The sequence below is a fragment of the Eschrichtius robustus genome, chromosome 1 (genome assembly GCF_028021215.1).
Source record: "Eschrichtius robustus isolate mEscRob2 chromosome 1, mEscRob2.pri, whole genome shotgun sequence".
NCBI lineage: Eukaryota > Metazoa > Chordata > Mammalia > Artiodactyla > Eschrichtiidae > Eschrichtius > Eschrichtius robustus.
The window spans coordinates 47,902,225-47,921,481 of record NC_090824.1 but is presented as its reverse complement, the minus strand read 5'-3'; the positions used below and the strand labels follow the sequence as shown (position 1 = coordinate 47,921,481).

The window sequence follows — 19,257 nt, the reverse complement described above, 5'->3', positions numbered from 1 at the left end:
TCTTGGTTATTTAGTAGTGCACTGTTTAGCCTCCATGTATTTGTGTTTTTTACAGGTTTTTTTCCTGTAACTGATTTCCAATCTCATAGCGTTGTGGTCAGAAAAGTTGCATAATACAATTTCAATTTTCTTAAATTTTCCAAGGCTTGATTTGTGACCCAAGATGTGATCTATCCTGGAGAATGTTCCATGTGCACTTGAGAAGAAAGTGTATTCTGCCACTTTTGGGTGAAATGTTCTATAAATATCAATTAGATCTATCTGGTCTATTGTGTCATTTAAAGCTTGTGTTTCATTATTTATTTTCTGTCTGGATGATCTGTCCATTGGTGTAAGTGGGGTGTTATAGTCCCCTACTATTATTGTGTTACTGTTGATTTCTCCTTTCATGGTTGTTAGCATTTTCCTTATGTATTGAGGTGCTCCTATGTTGCATACATAAATATTTATAATTTTTATATCTTCTTCTTGGATTGATCCTTTGATCATTATGTAGTGTCCCTCCTTATCTCTTGTAACAGTCTTCATTTTAAAGTCTATTTTATCTGATATGAGTATTGCTACTCCAGCTTTCTTTTGATTTCCATTTGCATGGAATATCTTTTTCCATCCCTTCACTTTCAGTCTGTATGTGTCTCTAGGTCTGAAGTGGGTCTCTTGTAGACAGCATATATATGGGTCTTGTTTTTGTATCCATTCAGCCAGTCTGTGTCTTTTGGTTGGGGCAGTTAATCCATTTACATTCAAGTTTATTATCGATATGTATGTTCCTATTACCATTTTCTTAATTGTTTTGGGTTTGTTTTTGTGGGTCTTTTTCTTCTCTTGTATTTCCCACTCAGAGAAGTTTCTTTAGCATTTATTGTAAAGCTGGCTTGGTGGTGCTGAACTCTCTTAAGTTTTGCTTATCTGAAAAGCTTTTGACTTCTCCGTCGAATCTGAATGAGATCCTTGCTGGGTAGAGTAATCTTGGTTGTAGGTTTTTCTCTTTCATCACTTTAAGTATATCCTGCCATTCCCTTCTGGCCTGCAGAGTTTCCGCTGAAAAATCAGCTGATAACCTTATGGGGATTCCTTTGTATGTTATTTTTTGTTTTTCCCTTGATACTTTTATTATTTTTTCTTTGAATTTAATTTTTGTTGATTTAATATATGTCTTGGTGTGTTTTTCCTAGAGTTTATCCTGTATGGGACTCTCTGTGCTTCCTGGACTTGACTATTTCCTTTCCCATGTTAGGGAAGTTTTCAACTATAATCTCTTCAAATATTTTCTCAGACCCTTCCTTTTACTCTTCTTCTTCTGGGACCCCAGTAGTTCAAATGTTGGTGCGTTTCGTGTTGTCCCAGGGGTCTCTGAGATTGTCTTCAATTCTTTTCATTCTTTTTTCTTTTTTCTGCTCCTCAGCAGTTATTTCCACCATGTTGTCTTCCAGCTCACTTATTCGTTCTTCTGCATCCGTTATTCTGTTATTGATTCCTTCTAGTGTATTTTTCATTTCTGTTATTGTATTGTTCATCTCTGTTGTTTGTTCTTTACTTCTTCTAGATCTTTGTTAAACATTTCCTGTATTTTCTCAATCCATGCCTCCATTCTATTTCCGAGATTCTGGATCATCTTTATTATCATTACTATAAATTCTTTTTCAGGCAGATTGCCTATTTCCTCTTCATTTATTTGGTCTTGTAGGTTTTTACCTTGCTTCTTCATCTGTGACATATTTTTTTGCCATCTCATTGTTTTTGTTTTTTTTTTATGAGGGGGATTGTGTTCCTGTCTTACTGGTTGTTTGGCCCGAGGCTTCCAACACTGGAGTTTGTAGCCTATTGGGTAGAGCTGGGTGTTGGTGCTGAGATGAGGACCTCCTTGAGACCTCACTCTGATGAATATTCCCTGGAATCTGAGGTTCTCTGTTAGTCCAGTGGTTTGGACTCGGAGCTCCCACTGCAGGAGCTTTGGCCAGACCCCGGGCTTGTGAACCAGGATCCTGCAAGTTGCCACTTCACTTTGGGGTTCCTCCCGTCTCCTTGGGGATCAGAGTCCCCCACCAGCAGCCGGCAGGCGTCCTAGTTGTGGGGAGATGCTAACTCTGCATCTTCCCACCTGGCCATCTTGACCCTGCCTCTATATCCCATTCTTATTACAACTTCTCAGCAGCATGAAACACTCCAGCTGAAACACTCTCTTCCCTTGATTTTCTGCAGCACCTTCCTCTATTGGCTCCCACCCCCACCCCCGACTCTCTAGCTGCTCCTTTTTGGTCCCTTTTGAAGGCTCTTCTGCCAGTGGAGTCAGGAGTTCCCCCAAGGCTCAGTTTAAGCTGTTTTCTCTTCTTGTTCTACCCTCTCTTCTAGACAATCTCAATAATCATCGACAATCTAATGAATCCTAAATTTATAGCTTTGGCCCAGGCTCATCCTTTAAAGTTCCAGACCAATGTATTCTTACTGCCTTCTCTAATTCCCTTTGAACAGAAACATCCTCAAACTCAAGATGTCTAAAACAAATATGGTTTCTTTCCTCTGAATAGTGGTGAATGTTGCCATCTTTGTATAACTCGGAAAACAAAGTATCATCTCTTGCACCTCCCCATTCCTAAACTCCACAGGTCTAATCACATCAATCAGCATGCCCTTCAATTTTACCACCTGAATTTTAAATACCTCTTATAACTGTCCCTTTCTCTTCACTGCCACTATTTATCATTTCTCCTAATTTATCTCCCTGTATTCGATTTGTCTCTACACTGAAGCTAGAGATATCTTTTCAAAACTCAAATCTACTTTGCTACCAGCCCACACCCACCAGTTTCTGCAGTCAGGTCTTTTCACCCCTTCAGATCTCTGCACGTGTGACCACTTCAAGGAAGCCTCCTCTGACACCCTGATCTGCATCAGATTCCTATGCTCTTAGAGGACCAAGCTCTTTTCCCTATCTCATCATGTAATTATGTACTCATCTGTGTTGTTGTATGATTAGAGCTCCCTGAGAGTAGGGACTGTGTCTGTTTTCCTTGTCACTGATTTTCCAGCACCTAGAGTGGTCCTTGAACATGAAACACCTTAAATATGTGTGTGAATAAACTAAACACATGGAATTCATCTAGGGCTTCACATACCTATCCTGTCTAAATATTATAATTTATTTATTTATTTAAAACATAATTTCTTCTCAGCCCAAGAAAACACATCATAGTGGAATCCCAAAGAGAAATTTCTACTTGTTCTATACTAATACAGTTGACCCTCGAATAACACAGGTTTCAACTGTGCAGGTCCACTTATATGTGGATTTTTTTCAATAGTAAATACTACAGTACTACACGTTCCAAGGTTGGATGAATCCATGGATGTGGAACCTCAGATATGGAGCAACCATGTATACAGAGGGCCAAATCTGTTATTCTCGGATTTTCTACTGCATGGAGGGTCAACGCCCCTAATCCTTGTGTTGTTTAAGTCAACTGTATGTGCAAGGCCCTCCAAAATGTGTAACTAATTAGGTGAAGAGATATCAAAAAACAAATGACAAAGCACCACACAACTCAGCTAATGAAAGGAAGGAATAAATTCTAATAAAAGGAAACTTTAATATAATATTAGATCAAAGAAGGAATCTTTGTGTATCAATATAGTTTATATCCTACTTTAAGATGTTATTTACCCATATGATTAAAATTGTGAAATGCAGTATTTTAATATTTTTTTGCCAAAAGTTTTAATACTGAAAATTCTTTCTTACATTTTAAATGATCCTAGATTATATCTCATAGGTGCAATAACTTACCACCTTAGATTTAGTGTTAGCAATCTGTTTGATAATATAGGCAGGGTCTAGTCTGTCTTATTCACCACTATAAACCTGCTGCCTAGTACAATGTCCGTTACATATTATGTGCCCAATAAAAATTTGTGAAATGTGCCCTGATATTTCTTCGTGAACAAATTTTCAATGTTTACACTAAAGTATATTAATACCTGAATATTATATGAGCATATAAACAAAAATAAATCCTTATTTCTTGTAAAGTTGGATCTACTCTATAAAGTTCTCTTATCCTTTATTTTAATCATTTAGTCAATAAATATCTAGTGGTGCTTGTACTGGTGCTTGTTCAGACAATATCATATTATGTACTGCCACCCAAGGATGGAACATGGTGTTACTACAAATGTAGTTCTTTCCCTTCAATAAGCATCCTCAATGGGTCTACTGCTAAAAATGTTATTATTCCTTTGTCCAAGTTGAAAACTTTGATGTTATCTTTAAAACTGGAAAAAGAATATTGATACATATCATTAAAAGTTATAAGGCTACTTATATTAAAGTTATCACATTTTTATTTTCTTTCTTGTAAAATGGTTTCAATACTTAATCATGTTTCAAATGGAAACATTCTAAGATGACTGTAGTATTACATTCCACATACTTTATCAATGCAGCAATTCCAAATAGGGGTCTTAATTTAAAAGAAAAAGAAAACAAAACAGACTCTCTTAGCTACAGATACTATGTAATTATAAAAACTTGACATTTGCTGCCACCTTGTGACTGAGTATAAAATATTCTCCATCCTCTTGTACTAAGAGATAAAAAGTGGCTTTTTCCCAAGTCAACATGAGAGATTATAGGACTAAAGGACCAAAGTATTACAATATTTTCCCAATTTACAAAATTACAGTATAGGCTTCACCATACACACAAAACACTCTTGTTACATATAGTATGCATTTCTATATTAAGCCTCATGAACTTCCAAAATAATCCATTTATCTGATATCTAATTACTAACAGGATTGTTATTCATAAAGAACATACTAATCAAAAAAGGAAATCAAGCCCTTGGGTTGGTTATCTGCTTTTTATTCTACAAACACATACAACTAAGAGTCCTTGCATTGAGGGGTCACATCTTTATTTGGTCATTAACAGAGAAGAAAGTAAGAGAATCTTTTTCCATTTTCATTTGGTATCTAACCAAATGGGCTGGGGAGGGGGGAATAATTCTATTATTCAGGGACATTATGCAATTACTATTTCATTGTGGTTTTTATTTTCCTCCTTTTTCTTTCTTCTAATTATTTACCAATAAGGCTGGAAAACCTAAGAGAAGAAACTTAAATCTGTCTATAAATTGCAACCATAAAAGAGAATGACAAGATTGCTTTTAAAAAAAAAAGTGAGGGATCACAGTATCTATAGACTTAATCATCTCTTCACTTGGGGAATGAAATAATCAAAAGTTGGATCAAATGTGGTTGGGAAATGAATGGAAGAGAAATAGTTCAAAAATGATTTTTTATACCTCTGTTGTTTTTATTACTATAGAACATGTTTCATTTAGGACTGACTTTCTGGAATCAATTTCTTGAGTTCACAGAAGTCCCCAATATAAATATATAAGTTGTATACCAGTACACGTTTTCCACTAAATAAAACAAAATTTATGAAACTCTACTACATTTGCTTAATCATTTACTCAACAATTATTAAACACCAGATATTCTGTAATGTAATGCAATGCACCAAGTCCAGTGAGCCGAGTATAAGACACACTCTCCACCCATAAGGAACTTACCAAATAATGAAAGAGCCTGTAAGCTAGTGCCTCAAAACTAAATGGTGGATGCATTCCTGGAGTAGCCAAGAAAAAGCCTATTTAGCCATAATAGCTTTTATTAACAAGAAAAACGGAGTAGGAGGAAATCATATTAAAGATACAAAGCATGATATATTCTGTCTTATTCAAATGATTACAAAACATTATACTTACCTAAGCCAACACTATCTCTCTCTTACTAATGCTAAGAGGCCTCCCTACTCCTCCTTTTTTCTTTGCTGGGATGGTGGCATAGACATTTTGAGTCCATTCCTTGGATTCTTATTTGTCTACCACTGAATCAGGTTTCATAGGATAGTTAAAATAAAAAGATCCTGGCTATTAAAAAATATCCTAACTGTATAGCTTCAAGAACACTGGTATCTTAGTGCCTTCATTAGGATGTGGTCTTATCTACCAAAATTTTATTTAATAGTATTTAGTATATATAGTATTTAGTATATATTTAATAATATTTAACAGTCACTGGCACAGAGTAGGCACTCAATAAATGTTTGCTGAATGACTGAATTCAGCCAAAAAGGTTACTGGATTAACTATGTAGCTACAAGACAGTTTTATGAAGACAATCAAAGTGAATGCTTCTGAGAATTCTGAAACTCATGGTTCATTAACTTATTAACCTTGAAGACACAAACATAATAACCTGAAATTTTACATGGGTTTCTACATCTTTAGCAAGACACAGTTATACAAATAGCTATGGCTCAAAATCAGGAAAATAAGCATGCATACCACAGTATACCTTTCAACTTAATTGCCACATCGATGTAGGACTGCAGAAATGCCATGGATACTGCTTGCCCTACATTAAAATAAAAAATTAAACAGATATTACAATGTACATATCTCTAAAGCAGTGGTCCCCAACCTTTTTGGCACCAGGGACTGGTTTCGTGGAAGACAATTTTTCCACAGACTGGAGGGTGAGGGGATGGTTTCGGGATGATTCAAGCACATTACATTTGTTGTGCACTTTATTTCCCTTATTATTACATTGTAATATATAATGAAATAATTATATGACTCACCATAATGCTGACAGGAGGCAGAGCTCAGGCAGTAATGCGAGCAATGGGGAGTGGCTATAAATACAGATGAAGCTTCGCTCGCTTGCCTGCTGCTCACCTCCTGCTGTGCGGCCCGGTTCCTAACAGGCCACAGACCAGAACCGGTCCGTGGCCCGGGGGTTGGGGACCCCTGCTCTAAAGCATCCATACTTATATATAACAAACATATAGATTTATGGGGTTTCCCCAAGTTGTTATTTATTAGTAAGAAATATCCTAGTATGCAGTAGTCAGTATTGTCCAAACATTTAAGAGGGTTTCTACGTTCATACTGCAAGGAGTATACTTGAACAGCTATTGTTTGAGGATAAAAGCAATATAGTGCCTATAAATCTATAATAACTGTTAATCAGTCATTAGCTTGAATAACAATAATTTTTCTAAATTAGTAAGCTTAACATCTAGTTTAATTATTGACCTTCAATTTGTAAGTCAGATATATATAATCAGTTTTACAACCCCAGAATCAGCTAGAAGTAAATATTTCAAAGTGTGGAACATATGAAAATTATGTCACTTTACAATGTGCAATAACAGAATGCAAAAATAAAATCTGCCTACTTTAAATGCCCTAATATGCAATATAGTAGTCACCTCTAAAGGCTCATACTCACAACCAGCATAGAAAAGCACTATGCTGTCAGAAGCTGTTACTGTCTCATTGAATGTCTCTTCTGTTAGTTCCACTGTGAGTTCCAAAGGTAACTGTCTCTTCCTGTCTCTGTAAACAGTTTCTGCCACTTCATCATCTTGAATATCTAAAATGTTTGAAGAGGAATTAATATAAATATAAATGTATAATTTTAAAAATTTAAGCTCTTCTCCCAGGCAAGCATGTGAAAATTTGGTATTTTATAAAAACTTTTGAATTCATACAATCTTAATATTTAAAATGCATGATATTTAGAAAACTTTCCAGTTGTCTGGCTTCCTATCTTAAATGACTCTCAGATGCTTCCTGACCCAGAAACTGTCAAGTTTTAGTCAATTCCAAAAGGCGTTAAACTTGTCGAGAAATAATACAAATATTGCTCTTTTATTTCTCATCAACATATTAATTTATAAGCCAAAAAAGTCCTACCATACATGTTTGACAGTGTTTCTTTAGCTTCTACTACATGCCAAGCACTGTGACAGACACTAAGGAAAGTGGTAAACAAAGCAGACATAGTCCCTGACCACAAAGAGCCTCCGTCTATGGAAAAGGCAGTCAATAAACTGATCACTAAATAAGTATATAACTATAAATGTGATCAGTTTAAGAGGACAGGTAAAATACACAGTGAGAGATTTTAACAGGGAGATTTAGATTGGGAGATCCAAAGTCCACCAGATAGAGAATCAATAAAAGGATGTTTTAGGCAAAGGGAAAACACATGCAAAACTCTGAGAAATAAGAGCTAAGCATATTCTAGGTACTGAGGGAAGGCAAATTTGACTAAAACAAGATGGCCGGAAGAAATAACATGAGAAAACTCTAGGCTAGACAGCAGCTGGATTGTAAGAGGCCATATAAGCCAAGAATTTTGGATTTTATTCTAAGTGTATTGAGTTAAGGGTGGATTCTGAATATGTAAAAAACTTTCATTAACCACAATATATAGAAATATTGAATCATTATGGTGTACAACTAAAACTAACATGTTACATGTCAATTAAATCAAAAACAAACAAAAATCTTTTCATTAAGATAGACAGATAGACCCATCCACCCACCCATTCATCCATCCATCCATCCAAGTATGTGGTAAAAAAATAAAAAATAAAAAACACATTATGAATTCACAAATATCCTATTGGAATTTATTGTATGGTAACACTGGAGGGACATCTAACTTGATAAGAGAGACAAGCTTCCTAGAAGAGTTGACACGAGCTGAACATTAAAAGAAAAATAAAACTTAGGCAGGCAGTAGAGGCATATGGAGTAAAAGGAACAGCATGTACAAAGCAACAGTGGCATGAAAAATCATGATGAAGTTGAAATCTGAACACTGACTCTCTGATATTAAGAATTATTGTTAACTTTGTAGATGTAGTAATAGCATTAATTATGTTAATTTTAAAAGGAGGATCCTTACATTTCTGAAATACACAGGGAAATATTTATGGATGAATTTATATGTTTGGAATTTGCTGCAAAATAATAAAGGGAGGGCAGTGATTGGAATAGGATTAGCCATAAACTGATGGTGGCTGGGCGAGGCCAGGTAATGGGTACCTGGAGATTTGTTCTATTATGCCGTCTACTTTATGGTTAAGTTTATAATTCTCTGTAACGACATATTAAAAAGAAAGGAAGGGAGGAAGTGAGAGAGGCAATGCATTCAGAAAACTAAATTATTATTTTCCATATGATTGCTAATACTATGAAATAAAATACTAGGTCTGGATTTTGGTACCATATTGGCAATTTTTAGCTGTGTAACTCTAGTCAATTATATAACTCTGTGTCTCAATATTCAAACCTGTGAAACATAAGAGTTCGACTATTAATTTTAAGGTACTTTTAAATACCACAGTCTATGACACTAAAAGTTATGCTCTCAATACCAAAATTAATAAAGGCCAATTTTCTCATTTACTGTATTTTTTTCTTATTATTCATGTATTTTCATTTTCCTGCCAGTCCATTCTTATTTCCCAATCCACCCTTTCTTCTCTTATCTTGTCCTAACACCTCCTTCTTGCTTCCCCATTGTCTTAATAAGCCACCCTCATTTATAAATTTATAAATTTATAATTTATAAATTTATTTATTCCTCAGCTCAAACTTTCACCAATTCATATATATATATATATAGTGTGTATATATATACACACACACACTCTCTTTTTAGCCACACATGTTTGTTATTTTTTTTCATACTCTCCTTTTGGAGACCTCAGTCCATTTAATTCTGATTCATCTTGTGCCCATTTCCTTTGAAGGACATTTTTCTTTATATTCCGCTCTTACATGGTAACAAACTCTTTCCAAACCCTCATCCATTTCTCATATAAATGGGAATGAAATGAAAATGAGAGGGAAACTGTATACAGGCACGACATCAAATTATATTATGGGTCAATATGGATTACAAACATAGGAAGTTAAGACCAAAAAAAAACCCCCAAAAAACAAAACAAAACAAAAAATTCCACTACAAAGCAAAAAAAGAAAGCTGTAAAAGAAACATGAGAACTGGGCTGAGGAGAGAAGATAGGGGAGAGTTAGAAAAAAAGAGAAGGCATCACCAGACGGCAAACTAAAGCCAGAGAATCAGGAAGTAAAACGGGACATGGCAACAATGAAATTTTGAAACAGGCAACTACCACTGAGCACAGGAATCTTATTAAATTGGTGGATGATTCCTCTCACTCTGAAGAATATATGAGCCATGATAGGAATAAACCAGGGAGCAAGAGAGCAGAACACAGATCTGCCTATACAATGACGATGCTATGGAGAAGAACTCTGGCTTAAATCACGAGCAATTCTAACCTCTGTATATCAGAAAAAAACTAGAGCAGTGCTCAAACCAAGAAGCTGGTCACCGGTAACAGTTAAAGCTCAGAGCCCTTATTAAATTTATAATATAGATGTTGATCCTCATAATAAATGGACCTCATGAAAACAATATGTAAATTACTTCCATCTTGGGACTCATGATAATAGGACTATATAAAAAGTATTTAAGGGACTTCCCTGGTGGTTCAGTGGTTAAGAATCCACCTGCCAATGCAGGGGACACGGGTTCAATCCCTGGTCCAGGAAGATCCCACATGCCGTGGAGCAACTAAGCCCGTGTGCCACAACTACTGAGCCTGTGCTCTAGAGCCTGTGAGCCACAACTACTGAGCCTGCACACCTAGAACCCATGGTCCACAACAAGAGAAGCCACCACAATGAGAAACCCGCGCACTGCAACGAAGAGTAGCTCCCGCTCGCCGCAACTAGAGAAAGCCCGCGCACAGCAACAAAGACCCAACGCAGCCAAAAATTAATTATTAATTAATTAAGTAATTAATTTTTAAAAAAGTATTTACTAAATGGGACTCATGATAATAGTACTATATAAAAATTCAAGTATTTGCTAAATGGGATACAAGAATGCACAAGACATAATCCCTGCCTTAGAAATTTTATAGACCAACAGAGAAGAGAGAAAAGTAAATAAGCAATTTCAGAATAGGACTGATGTTATAAAAGAAGTACTAGGAATGATAATGATCATAAGTAAGATTTCAAGTCAGAATGCTCCACATGCCATTTGTGTGACATTGGGCAGATCACTTAACTGAGCTAAAACACAGAGTTTTTCCTCTACAAAACGAAGGTGACCTCAGCTAACTCAGAGGACAGCTATTAAAGTAAATAATGTGTGGGAAATAGCCTTGAAAACTATAGAATACTTCAAAAATGTAAGCAATGAGAGCAATGAAAAGAAAAAGAGAAATAACATGTTAAAAAGAATTATTAAAATGTTATCAAAATTTACTCCCTATACTGTTAACAATCGGATTCATTTACAACTACAAATACAACTGTACTTATCAGAATTTCATATCCTAACAGGAATAATAAAAATAAAATATCATACTGTGGCTCCTGGGTCCTTTTTAAACATGGAGTAGACCAGTAGGGCTGAAAGAACTGATGTGGAGGATAAAGGCACACTTGTGCAAAGCTAGAAGCCTGACATGTAACAATGAAAGGTATCGCACTAAACAAAACAGAGCATCCTTATATCTTTACACCTCGTCAACTTGCTAAAATGAGATTCAGAATTAATTTCTTCAGGTCTCTTCACATTCTTGAATGTGACAGTTAATTCACTGAAATTTCACTGACCTTAAGGATGCTGGGCTTAAATGGGAGGGGAGCATGATCATCAAAAAAACATATTACCCATATCTGGACCTTCAATGTCATTGTCTTCATCTTCGTGCGTTTCCTCAATGTGCACATGACTTTCCACACGGGATACGATTAAATCAATATTATTTAACACCAAAAATTCCACTGGCACTCCCTAGAAATACATTAATTTTAAAAGATATGACTAAAATATAACAAAGCATTTTAACATAAAAATGTTTTACTTGTTTGACACTAAAATGAAATGAAACTAAACCTCGGAACTTCAATTTTAATATTTTTTTTAAAAAAGGTAAATTAACTCCACGATCACTATTAAAAGCATCCGAAGTATACGTTATAGAAAGATAGTGTGCGCTACTGAAAAAGAGGGCAAAAAAGAACCGAAAGTCTCGCTTGCTTCTTGTCACAATTACATTATACTGACATCTGAAGCATTTTACATATAACAGTAAGTCCTACCTCAATACAACTGAGGTATAAAAATATATACAATTTTATTGCAAACAGAGACAAAATTATTTTGTATTCTACAGAAATATTCAAAATAATACTTCATCTAAAAAATTTCCACTAAAAAGTTTAATTGCCTGTTTAGCCATAAACATAAGAATACTATCTGCCCCTAGGTATTTTAAGAATACCAAATTCTATTCCACTGAAATTATTCCATTAAAGTTTCTTTCACTAAGCCTCAACCAAAACATTTTTAAAACATGAAATTTTAGGCCACTGGATTATTTTAGTAAATTATCCCTGCTGCAACCTCATGATAAAACTTGAAGGGATGAGGAGTTGCTTCTTATGGATGAGCAAAGAAAGTGGTTTCTTGAGATGGAATCCACTCCTGGTGAAGATGCTGTGAAAACTCTTGAAACGACAACAAAGGATTGAGAATATTACAAAATCTAAGTTGATAAAGCAGCAGCAGGGTCTGAGAGGATTGATTCCAATTGTGAAAGACGTTCTACTCTGGGTAAAATTCTACCCAGCAGCATTGCTCTGTAGCATACTACAGAGAAATCATTCATGAAAGGAAGAGTCGATCAACGGGGCAAACTTCACTGTCGTCTGATCTTAAGAAACTGATGCAGCCACTGCCCTGGTCGGTCAGCAGCCACATCAACATCAAGGCAGGACCCTCCACAAGCAAAAAGATTACACCTCACTGAAGGCTCAGATGATGGTTAGCATTTTTTAGCAATAAGGAATTTTTTAATTAAGGCATATACATTGTTTTTTTTTAGACATAATGCTATGGCACACTTACTAGACTACAGTGTAGCGTATATATAACTTATATGCACTGGGACAACAACATGAACTTTAATTCTTCTATAAAACCTATTTCCCGATAACAAATAAAGTAATTTCCTACTTAGGGGTCTTTACCTAATAGTAAAAAAAATAGCTTCAGAAAGTAGTCTTTCCATTACCTGGTCAAAAAGCAAAGCATACTAGCCCCACAGTGTACACATCTGAACAATACTACAGTTCTCAAAGTATCTTCCTATTTGGTCTTACAAAATTTCTTGTAAGTTAGAAGGGAGGTTTTATGACTATTTCACAAATGAGAAATCTGAGCTTGAAGAAGTTAATTCAGTTATCTGGACCCAGAACTAGCAGGAACAGAATCCAAGTCTTCTGACTCTTTAACCCAGTATTCCTATCATAGACTTATGCAAGAGAATTTAAGTTTAAACTGTCTGGCAGTTCATAAACATATCAATAAGTTTTTAGCATATGTATATAATATTTACAAGATGTTCAGAATTAAAGAGTTCTTAATTAAGAAAAATTTAAGGAAAAAGGGACACTAACAGAAATTTACAGAGGAAATACAAATGACCTAACTAGTCAAAGTTATCAAAGACATGCAAATTACTACTGAAACTTTTTTTGTGTATAGAAATGATTTTTTTTTTAAGATTACTGGTCAGTACTGGCAAAGATGTTTGAGAAACAAGAAATTCCAAACCCTGCTGGTAAAAGTATAACCCTTGTGGAGGGAAATTTGACAATGTATTTTAAAAGTCTTAAAAATTCCCATTTCCTTTAATAAAACTTACTTCCAGAAATTTAGCAAAAGGAAAGGATCACTGATGTCCAAAACAGTGTACAAAGGCAGGCATCACAGCACAATAGCAAATAATGAAATATAACTGTACATGAAAAGCAGGATACATAGCATGATCCTAAATTTCTTTACAATATACATATAGGCAGAAGATTCGCGCCGCTCGGCCACAGGCCGCCTCTAGTGCCGTGGGATGTAGCGCGGGGTCCGCGGGCCCCGAGCAAAGCCCGCCGCCCGCCTGTCTTCCCTCACAGGGAACTCTCTGCTCCCTGGGCCCGAGAGACCCCACCGTTTCCCCAAGCTGAAGCCACAGGGCATTGAGGTACCAGCCAGATGTCTTCTCACAAAGGACCTGTGGTGGCCCAGGGCAGTGGGGTTCCTGCCGGGAACAGCGAGGCTGACACAGTGGAGCTGTCTGAGCTGGGCCCCCTGCTAGAGGAGCTAGGCAAGCAGGGCGTCGCCAGCCCAACCAAAGCTGAAGAAGTGCAGGCATGCCCAGGGCCTCAGGAAGAGGAAGAGGAGGAGGAGGGGCGGGTGCTGACACTTCCCCTGCAAGCCCACCATGCCAGGGAGAAGATGGAGGAGTTTGTGTATAAGGTCTGGGAGGGGCGCTGGAGGGTCATCCCGTACGACGTGCTCCCCGACTGGCTGAAGGACAAAGACTACCTGCTGCACGGCCACAGGCCGCCCATGCCCTCCTTCCGGGCCTGCTTCAAGAGCATCTTCCTCATCCACACGGAGAGTGGCAACATCTGGACCCAACTGCTTGGTTTTTTGCTGTTTCTCTTTCTGGGAATCCTGACCATGCTCAGAAGAAACATGTACTTCACGGCCCCCCTTCAGGAGAAGGTGGTGTTCGGGATGTTCTTCCTGGGCGCGGTGCTCTGCCTCAGCTTCTCCTGGCTCTTTAACACTGTCTATTGTTACTCAGAGAAGGTCTCTCGGACCTTTTCCAAACTGGATTATTCAGGGATTGCCCTGCTGATTATGGGGAGCTTTGTCCCCTGGCTCTATTACTCCTTCTACTGCTCCCCACAGCCACGGCTCATCTACCTCTCCATCGTGGGCATCTCTGCCATCATTGTGGTGCAGTGGGACCGGTTTGCCACTCCTGAGCACCGGCAGACAAGAGCAAGGGTGTTCCTGGGGCTTGGCTTGAGTGGCGTCGTGCCCACCACGCACTTTACAATCGCGGAGGGCTTCGTCAAGGCCACCACGGTGGGCCAGATGGGCTGGTTCTTCCTCATGGCTGCGATGTACATCACCAGAGCTGGCCTTTATGCCGCACGGATTCCCGAGCGCTTCTTCCCTGGAAAATCCAACATATGGTTCTAGTCTCATCAGATCTTCCACGTCCTGGTGGTGGCAGCCGCCTTCGTCCACTTCTACAGGGTCTCCAACTTTCAGGAGTTCCGATATGGCCTGGAAGGGGGCTGTACTGACGACTCCCTCCTCTGAGCCGCCCTGCAAGGGCACAGGAGGAACTTCCCAAGTGCTTTTAAAATAACTTCTTTGCTGAAGTGAGAGGAAGAGTCTGAGTTGTCTGTTTCTAGAAGAAACCTCTTAGAGAATTCAGTACCAACCGAGCTTCAGCCCACTTCACACTCACTGGGCAATAAACTCTCCATTCCCTCGCTGAGAACAGTGGGGATGGGCAGACGTGGCCGCCCCACCGCTCAGCTGCGCCCTCCTCAGTAAGGCAACTACTGTCCCCTCACAGAGATGGGGCTTTGAAACTCATGTTGAGATTTTACCCCCCCCTCCAACCATTCTGGGGAAAAATGATGGACTGGGACTCTTCAGAAATTCTGTTTCTAGAAGAAACTGTCCCTCCCTCACCCCCGTCTTGACTCTGTAACCTGGTTTATAACAGGCCATCCGTTTTTGTAGCACACTTTTGAAAAACAATGATAACCTCGTCCACCTTTCTAGGGCCTGGACCTGCTCACACAGCAGGAAGAACAAAGCCACCAACTTTTACACAGCCCGGCTAATCATGGAAGTGTGTCCAGGCTTCAGATAACTTGAGTTTTAATTTTTTTCTTGGCAGAGTAATGTAAAATTAAAGTGGGGAAAGATATTTAATATTTAATACTAAGCTTTAAAAAGAAACCTGCTATCATTGCTATGTATCTTGATGCAAAGACTATGATGATAATAAAAGAGTACAGAAGATACTTGGCATTCAAAAAAAATTAATAAAATAAAGAATATATATATATTTAAATAAACACACACACACACACACACACACACACACACGGAGAGACAGAGTAACAGATTAAAAAAAAACACACCAAAATGTTAACAGCAATTATCTTTGAATAGTGGCAATTCACAGAATTTTCCTATAATAAGTGTATGTTACTTTAGGACCACGTGTATTAAATAAGCAGACACTGTAGACCGATATGTAAAATGACTAACCTCTTCTGCTCTTTTGAAGACCACATTAGCATTCTGAGGAATGTCCACTTCCAAAGAGTCCCTTTTTCAAAATGGAAATAAACGTTTTACGTTGTTTATCTCAAGAAAAATAGTCATCCAGGATGTCAATCTAAAATAGAGCTGTAAGTTCTTATACTAAAAAATGTTTATGAAGAAAGATTACAATTTAGTGAGTCTGAGAAATTTTACACATAAATACAGATCAGATTTTCTACCCTCTGTCTTAATCTACAGCTTCATTTAGCAAAGTTTAAAGGTCTAAATATTAATCAAGCTGATAATTAAAGACTTTAGCTCAGCAACTGGTTTTAACTATATTAGAGTCCATTAGAGATCTGATTTTATTTACAAGTGAACAGATTGCCATATAAGAAAAATATTAGTGTTCTGCTAAATACAGTATAGTGACTACTTTATGTTTAAAATACCTTAACAAGAGCAGAACTCCTGCTTTGCCCAGAAGACGCCAAGCAACCCATTCTGCAGTTGTTCTATCAGCTTCATATGTAGCTTGTTGACTAACAATAAAAACCAGTGGTAATCCTAGTTGGAGATGAACAGTTGAAACTTGTTGAGGATCTTCAGCAACTTCAGCCTTCATTTAGAAAAAGAACAAAACGTCTTTACTATGTGATAATAATGTTCCAACATTTGGATTTAAACCCTGCTAATTCTTATCAATAAAGATGAGTGAAAAAGCAAGTCTGTGAAATAAATCCATTAACATTAACAGAAATGGTCTCATGATTTTCTAAGTTTAATGCTCCCAGTGTACCTATATAGTTTAAAAATTATGAAGCTAACAAATTTTACAAGCAGTTAAACAGAAATTTACAACCATAAAGAATAAGGATATTATAAAGAAACAAACAAAAAAAACAATAAAAAACTGTAGTACTGATAAATAGAGAGATAGATATTTGAAACAAAACAGAACAGATAACTAAGGAGCAAATTCTTCCACATAAGAATTTAACATATAATGACATATTACAGAACTATGAGGAACATCTGAGTTGACATCAGCTTGAATATACACATCTAATTTCACCCCCTCCAGAAATCCCAGCACAACTACAGCAGTAGGATTTTTCAAAAGAGATAAACATACATATGTGAAGAAAGGAAAAGAGAAAAGGCAGCAAAATTTTGGAAGCTGGAGAACAAAACCCTAAAGCCATGAGAGAGGAAAAGCTAAGAGACAATTTCACTTTAACTGTAGAATCCTAAAATTGCTCAGGAACTGTCACTGCCTGGCGTCTCTGGAACTGGGAGAGAAATATTGGAAGGGGAATGGCAGGAAGGCTCCAAAATAAGGAGGAATAGGTAAAACCTTTTGGGAAGCATTAGATCCCTAGATTCCCCTCCCCAACTCCATGAACTTAGGTCCCTCCCTCACACCAGAAGAAATCTGGCCGGACTGCAGGAACAGCTGAGAGTGGGAATACCATACCCAAAGCAGGGGGGATTGAGTACCCAAATGCTGAGACTCCTTTTAGCCCTTCCCCACTCAGTTTCCAGTATGCTAGCAGCCAGACTTCTGTACACCAGCAGAAAACTGGAAGTTCCTTTTCTGGGGATCTTGAGTAACCACAAGAAAAAGTCTAAAGCTACTGACATTGAGGTTCACCAGAAAGCAGCCCAGATCCAATCACCCTACGGAGCTCAGAGTTAACAAGTCCCATCTACAGCCTCAGAATTTCCAATCAGCTTTTTTAGTTTCATATTCTAAATCATGAACAAGATGCTTGTTACAAGCATCTGAGGAAAGCCTGTAACATGAAAGACAGAGACCAGAACAAACAGAAAAACAAGTAACGTGGAGGAAACAGACTATTCAGAAGAAGGTTCAGAAAACTACCACTGGTAAGCTCAAAAAGATGGGAAGATAGAGTATCCATAAGGAAATGAAAAATAAAGTTGAATAAATCTGCCAGAAAGTATAGCAAAAGACAGATGGATAATAGAAGAGATAAAATTGAGGGACTAGTTCAAGAGGTCCAACATTCAAATAGGAGTCCCAGAAAGAGAGAAGGGAGAAAACAGAAGGGAAGAAATCATCACTGAAATACACACAAAAGTTTCCCACAACTGAAGAAGCATGAGCTGCCAGATTGAAAGAGCCCACTGAGTAACCAGCATAGTGGATAAAAGCAGATACACGGGAAGATGCATTCTTGTAAATTTTCTAATTATTGAGGATTTTTTTTAATCTTAAAAGTTTTCACAGAGAAATCTATATTTACCTATGGTAAGCAGAATTCTAAGATGGTCCCCAAGATTCCTGGTGTACACATTTTGTATAATCCTAATTCCTTGAGTGTGGGTGATACTTATAGCATAGTCATTCCCTTGATTAGGTCACACCATGTAAGACTGTCATAGCACAATGGAGTGAGATTGTCTGCTGGCTTTGAGGGAGAAAACTGCAATTTTTTGAGGGGGCCACGTGGTCAGGATCTGAGAACAGCCTGTAGGAGGTAAGAGCAACACCAGCCAACAGCCAGCGAGAAGGTGGGAACCTCAGTGCTACAACAACACAGAGCTGAATTATGCCAAAACCTGAATGGGTATAACAGCCTGAAGGAGTAGAAAAGCCTCGTTTCTTCTTTGTGTATTTGGAGAACTATAAGAAATTTAGTATTAAAAAGTAAAAAGGGGGAACAGACAGTAAGGCTGGAGATCTGGCAAGGGGCCAAATCATTAAAAACTATATATATCCTCCTAAGAAGGTAGGGCTTTATTCTGTAAATAATTGGAAGCTAGTTAGGAACTGCAAAAATTATTGTAACAAGATCATATATGTGTATTTAAAATATATCACTCTGGGCTTCCCTGGTGGCGCAGTGGTTGAGAATATGCCTGCCAGTGCAGGGGACTCGGGTTCGAGCCCTGGTCTGGGAAGATCCCACATGCCGCGGAGCAACTAGGCCCGTGGGCCACAACTACTGAGCCTGCGCGTCTGGAGCCTGTGCTCCGCAACAAGAGAGGCCGCGATAGTGAGAGGCCCGCGCACCGCGATGAAGAGTGGCCCCCACTTGCCGCAACTAGAGAAAGCCCTTGCACAGAAATGAAGACCCAACACAGCCATAAAATAAAAATAAATAAATAAATAAGCAAATATGGTTAAAAAAAATATATATATATATATATCACTCTGTTTTAAAAAAAAAAAAGAAAAAA

The 19,257-nt window shown here is 37.6% G+C and overlaps 1 protein-coding gene and 1 pseudogene across 1 annotated transcript in view; one reads left to right on the top strand and one right to left on the bottom strand.

Annotated features, from left to right (window-relative positions):
* Positions 1–19,257, bottom strand: part of TXNDC16 (thioredoxin domain containing 16) — a 117,666-nt gene that overhangs the window by 44,962 nt on the left and 53,447 nt on the right. Inside the window, exons 10-14 of the mRNA XM_068545411.1 lie at positions 16,503–16,669; positions 16,054–16,114; positions 11,580–11,703; positions 7,303–7,446; positions 6,364–6,423 (exon numbers count right to left, since the gene is read on the bottom strand). Coding sequence (XP_068401512.1) covers positions 6,364–6,423; positions 7,303–7,446; positions 11,580–11,703; positions 16,054–16,114; positions 16,503–16,669 — 556 coding nt within the window. The remainder of the gene's footprint in view (positions 1–6,363; positions 6,424–7,302; positions 7,447–11,579; positions 11,704–16,053; positions 16,115–16,502; positions 16,670–19,257) is intronic.
* Positions 13,960–15,084, top strand: LOC137752687 (adiponectin receptor protein 1 pseudogene; annotated as a pseudogene).